Genomic DNA, 6,000 nt, shown 5'->3' with positions numbered 1-6,000 from the left:
TAGCTTATAGCCTTGAAATGTCTTAGTGGCCTCCACTACAAGTACCAAACAGGTTTGACCCTGCTTGGCTTTTAGAGAAAATAATCAGTCTTTAAAATAGGCTTCCTCATCTAATGCCTTTAGATCAGTTGGAAGAAAACCACAAACTTAAACATATAGTTCACACTAGCCAAATGATTACAGATTGGAGGCAGTTGCCTATTGGCTCCATTGGAAAAGTAATCCTGTGCCAAAGTGAGCTTTGTTCCAATGCAGAATGACCATTATAATCCAATTTTCCACAGCCTCCCCTTTCGTGCTGTTATCTTTTGTCATCTATCTTGAGTTTCTAAAGTTGCAGGACATTTGACATACCGGATAATAATTACATCAAGTAAAGAAGGCAGACAATACCATTATATAAACAAGATATTTAATATGGGAGAATAAATATCTAAAGGGGGTTGAAGACTTAAGGAAATGCTCTGGCTGAGTTGGTCACTGGAAGGAGAAGCTGGTGCTGGGCAGCCCTCCACACCACTGGCTGATGAACTTGAGAACATCCTGGCAGGGGGGGCTGTGTGACATCTGCAAGGAAGGCAGGAGAAAAGCTAGGGCTGAGATAAAAGTTTATAGATTTAGACTATAGGGCAAGCTTGCCTACTTTTCTTGCCCTGTGCCCTCTTCTACTTATGATTACTAGCTTGCTTTCTTATACCTTCATTCTCTTCCTCACCTTGACTGCCATCAAAAACTTGTTCCAGCTTTCCTTGTTTGCCTCTTTGCCAGGACACTTGAATTCCACCTTATTTCTTAGTACAGGATAGCCTGAGTGGGAAGAAGGAAAACAAAACATATTCAAAGGGCATAAAGAGGGTCTAACATATTGTAAAACAGCTGAAGGAGTAGGTTCCTTCCCTGCAAATAATTTCTCTGTTCAAATTTTGGCAAACAATATTCTGTTGAATCTCAGTTTAGCTTCTTGATTACACTAGATATTAATTTGGACTATTTTAAATATTGAATGCCTTCGTACAAGGTAGTCCTCAACTTAAGATCACAACTGAGTCCCAAATTCCCATGACTAAACATGATAGCTGTTGAGTTTTGCCCCATGCTTTGATCTTTCTTGCCCCAGTTGTTAAGTGAATCTGGCTTCCTCATTGACTTTGCTTTTCAGAAAGTTGCAAAAAATGATCAATTATCCCGGGACACTGCAATATGGATCAGTTTCCAACCATCTGAATTTTGATCACGTGTCCATGGGGGATGCTGCAATGGTCAAGTGTGAAACATGGTCATAAGTCACTTTTTTCAGTGCTGTTGTAAGTTCGAATAGTCACTAAATGAAGCGTAAGTCGAGGACTAGCGGTATATGACCCTATAGCCTTAGTATATACATATGCTATAGTATGAGCGAATAGGCGGCAATATAAATTCAATAAATAAATAAATAGCAGAAGGTTATATCAGACATAAAACAAAGTATATCAGACCTGACTAATGAACTAGTTTGGTGTAATGGTTAAGACATCAAATAAAGTTATATCAGACATGAGCTTAACATAATTGATTCTATCCATCCAATCCAGTTCAAACATTTAGGATGTCCTGATGAAATTCTCTCCATGTTGAAATTCTCTCCGTGTTGTGAAATTCATGGGGTGTTAATAAGATCTGTCAGGCCTTCTCTGTGATTACTCCCATGTTCTGGAATTCATTTCTCCCCTAAATTATACATGGTGCCTTGTTTTATTATTTTACTCTATGTCTTTATTTTGAAAGATTGTGAGTAATCCTTATAGTTAAATTCATTCTGAATGCTGTAATTGTTTGTCTTGTTTTTTTACTGCCTATCATAACGCAATGAACTATTTTAAAAAAAAAGTAGTAGTGTAGTTGCAATAACTATAAGTGGACTCATGGATTCAACCAGGACAAATTAGCTTTCTTCAGTGAGGATATTTCACTAGTCAGAACTGTGGATGTGATTTTAAAAATATGAAATTCTTAAAATAACCTTCTAAAAACTTACAAGTAATAATGTACAGAAGTAAATGCTAAAATATAAAAAATAGAGTAGGCAAAACAAAAAACTGAATAGCGATAAATGTCTTAGTTAAAAGCATGGTATATTAAAAATAATCAAATAGCAATAGCACTTAGACTTATATACTGCTTTATAGTGCTTTACAGCCCTCTAAGAAGATTACAGAGTCAGCATATTGCCCTCAACAGTTTGGGTCCTCATTTTACCCATCTCAGAAGGATGGAAGGCTGAGTCAACCTTGAGCCTGGTGAGGTTTGAACTGCCAAATTGTAGGCAGCTGGCTGCAGCAGAAGTAGCTTGCAGTACTGCACTCTAACCACTGTGTCACCGAGGCTCCTTATGCAGAGTAGAAGTTAAGTTTAACATTCTTCTGAACATAAGCAAAGCAGCACCATATATTTTTCTATAGGAGTTTGGAAGAAGAGGGGCTTTCTAAATAACTATGAGTCAAGTTAAAATACTTTCTCTCCCCTTATTCTTCCACGGTGGATGAGAATAGGGTCTGAAAAAGTGGAAAAGTTTATATTGGGGTGTGGGGGAGAAAATCTTATGGAGGAAAGAAGATGGAATATGTTCCATTATAGCTTCAGCCATGTTGAAATGTCACGCTTACCTGTGATAAGGCAGGGCAGGGAGCGCACACCTGTGCTCGCCGCTACCAGAGAAGCTTCGTAAGTATCACGTTCATCTTGCGGTAACACCTGTTCCAACCGCTGATCCATGGAGACAGTGAGAACCCAGTCACGGATCTCCTCACGCTGGTCTTCCTAGCACAGATAGACATATGACACTTGGAATGAATGAAAAGTGGCAGCAGTACTTTGGGATGGATGGTGGAAGTGCACGAGTCAATTGGACTGGGAATCCAGCAAGGAATATCCTTTTCCATAGCCCTTAGAAATATTGTCTTCCCTGCTCAAAATACAAATGAAATGAAAATTGCACATGCATATGACAACACACTCACTGAGATATGTGGCTTGGCAGGCAGTGGCACTTCAAAAGGGATGTCTGTATTCTGGAAGTCTGAGTGGTCTAGAGCATCAAGGGAGCCCTCTTCAATTGCCTAGGAGAGCAAATAACATCAGAAAAAAAAAACCACCATGGAGTCCTTTTCCCTCCCCACCATTCTCAAGCGTCTCAGATAAAACTCACATCAGTCAAATCAAGGAAACGGTTTAGGAAGATAAAAGCCATGTTCTGCCAACCAACAGCCTGGAAAGATGAAAGAGGAGGATGAACTAACTTTCCCAGTTCTCTGCCAAAAGTCAAAACTGATTTCAGTTCAACATGGCAAAAGCGTTGAAATGTTTTCAAGCTAAGATTGCTGGACTTTTAAGTAGCATGTTGGAAATTGTGCTCCACAAAAGTACTTTTTTTTAAAAAAAAGCTTAATTAGAATCAAAAGAAAATCACTCTCTCACATTTAACTGTGGGATTAGATGAAGACTTGATAATCTAATGTTCTCATTCAACAGTAATCTGATAGATGCAAGTATAAAGCCTGCTAAATATAATATGAACAATGACTTTTCTGTACGATCTGCAAAAAATAAGGTCACTTTTATAGGGAAACTTACAGACATCACAATATATTATCTTGTTTAATCCTTTTTAAGGTACCTAAATTGGCAGGCATTGCTACATTGTGTGAAAGCAAATTCTACAGTTTAAATGAGCATTGTCAATCATGTGCCACCATTTAACTCTAATGGAATGATCATGAGTCTAATATTTTGAGAAAGGAAAACAGTGATTCTTCTCCACTTTACTAGTGCTATATATTGTATTTATCTCATCTTGCCTTTTACCATGCTCAACAATCCAATTATTGTAATTTCTTAGAGTCTCTGCCTACTGTCTCTGCCTAGAGTCCATCTGGACTGAGATGGTGGATACGCTGCTTTAGTTCTCTTGATCATTTGGCCTTTCTTAATATTGTAAAATGCTTCAATCCTTTTAAAGATTTGCTAGAGATCATTTGTTTGAAACAAAATCTAAAGGTGATTCTGAATGTAAGAGGTGGAATCCTCAGGAAGTCAGTGCAAGTTTGTCACATTCTTACAAATCATACAAGGCACCGGCCATTTCCCCGTTTTGCTTCATTTGGCATTAATTGGCCATGTATTTCCCCACCCAGCTACCTGGATGTGATCTACAAACAGGAGTTTCCTGCTCCTCACCTTAGCTGCTGTCCCTGCTTCATAGAAGGCCTTGTCTGCTGGAATGATCTCAGTATGGCGCAACAAAGAGATGGAGAGCTTGGCTGCCACAGTTTCCTGGGGGGGCAAAAAAAACAAGTTCAAATTTTGTTCCCTACCTTCTATTCTTAAGGGACGGCACTTCTTCAGACAAACCAGCCCAACTCAGACAAAAGTAGTCTATTCAAGTGGAGCTAGTTGCCCCACCCTTGCCTTCTTTTTAAAAATACTGCCTGTAATTATAAGTCATAAGTTAAATAAATTAAGAGACAGTCACCCTCTCCCTCCAAAGTCTCAGGAAAGGAACTTAGATATCCAAGATTGCAATTTGATATTTGTGCAAAGTGAAATACACAATGAACCTAACAAGGAAAAGAGTTCTGAAAGTAGGACTCTTTGTGAGAAAATGAAGTTGCAAACAAATGACTGAGAGATGTCATAAGAACTAGTCTTTCATGACTGGCAAACCTAAACAGACATACTTGGTAACCAGTTGCACAAGGCCCACAGACTTTGTAGCCATCCAAATCTGAAACTCTATTAACAAATACTGTATCTTTATCAAAGATAATGCAATCAGAACTCCATGCGGAAGGAAGTGAAACGGTAAGAAATCTAGGGTTCAGGAACAAGCCAGAGACTAGTAAGTTTGACCTGCTGCCACTCTTCTCTTACCAGCTGTTTGATGCTTTGGGCTGCAGATCGTGTAGCATAGTAGTGGGATATAAGCAACATGGTTTCAAACTCCTCATGAGCTGGTGAGTTGGCTTCATTTGATTTCCCTAAATTTTCACACTGTAAGAAAGGGGATCATGTAAGTTTGCTGGAATCAAACTTGAAATTGGAAAAAAAAAATCCTTTATCTTACATGTTTGTTAAAAAGAAAGAAACACAGATTTGTGGTCTCATTTAGGGCTATCTAAACATTTTATTTACCCCACCAAAGAGATTGAGTAATAATGAAAAAGCTGCTCTCTCTGAAAATATAGAGTGGTACCACGCAGATATTTTGCACTGCAGCTTTATTTAGAAAAACCCGTGTGTGGTATTAGCAGTAGTGCACAGGAGTAAAATGAAGATCAGGCACTTTACATTCAATGGTACATCATACATTTACTTTAAGCTGTGCTCACCAGGTTGAAAAGCAGGTCCCGCAAATCAGCCCAGCTGTGATAAGCCTCTGGCCGATTCATATTGGCTGCATTCACTATCTCCACAAATAGTCGTTTATAAATATTGAAATTCTGAAGAGAAAATATGAGAACAGTTTTACTATTAACAGAAGCAAGCAAATTTTCCTCGCCAGCTGGGACTAATACCTTACCTGGGCATTGGCAGGAGCACCATTCTGAACATAGAGGCTCAAGACTTTGTCCCAACTGTTCTCGCGGATCAAGTATGTGGCATAAAGAGCCACATATTTATGCAGCACTTTATAGTTCTGTAAAAAGCCAAAAGAGGAACAAAATAATATGGAAGACTGTAAAACAAATAGCAGTTTTCCATTATGAGAAATGATCTGGTCAAGTAGGAGAATTCCTTTCTGGGTGAACTATGTATCTTTAGTGTTTCCCATTTCCTAGTGAAAAAATATAACCTTTGTTTGCATTCAGTCCAAACTGATGCTCCATTCATCAGTTCTGAAATCCAACTTTATCCCAATCAGTTCTGTGCAAGCAGTCAGCACTACACCGAACAGGCACTGTCAGTATAAATCTAACAGAAATGCCAATAATTTCTCCTGAAGGCTCAGCATGATGCCTTGGTGGA

The 6,000-nt window shown here is 38.7% G+C and overlaps 1 protein-coding gene across 1 annotated transcript in view; it reads right to left on the bottom strand.

The window, feature by feature from the left end:
- Window positions 1–395: 395 nt before the first annotated feature.
- IFT172 (intraflagellar transport 172) overlaps window positions 396–6,000 on the bottom strand; it is a 30,097-nt gene continuing 24,492 nt past the window's right edge. The window contains exons 40-48 of the mRNA XM_026671617.2: window positions 5,555–5,671; window positions 5,364–5,474; window positions 4,906–5,025; window positions 4,213–4,308; window positions 3,185–3,244; window positions 2,997–3,095; window positions 2,643–2,796; window positions 716–807; window positions 396–567 (exon numbers count right to left, since the gene is read on the bottom strand). Coding sequence (XP_026527402.2) covers window positions 478–567; window positions 716–807; window positions 2,643–2,796; window positions 2,997–3,095; window positions 3,185–3,244; window positions 4,213–4,308; window positions 4,906–5,025; window positions 5,364–5,474; window positions 5,555–5,671 — 939 coding nt within the window. The 3' untranslated portion in view covers window positions 396–477. The remainder of the gene's footprint in view (window positions 568–715; window positions 808–2,642; window positions 2,797–2,996; window positions 3,096–3,184; window positions 3,245–4,212; window positions 4,309–4,905; window positions 5,026–5,363; window positions 5,475–5,554; window positions 5,672–6,000) is intronic.

The sequence above is a fragment of the Notechis scutatus genome, chromosome 1 (assembly GCF_049901735.1).
Source record: "Notechis scutatus isolate UNSWTSFEM ecotype Mainland chromosome 1, rNotScu1.2, whole genome shotgun sequence".
Classification (NCBI taxonomy): domain Eukaryota; kingdom Metazoa; phylum Chordata; class Lepidosauria; order Squamata; family Elapidae; genus Notechis; species Notechis scutatus.
Note: the sequence above shows the minus strand (reverse complement) of the source record. Positions and strands in the feature narration are given on the sequence as shown.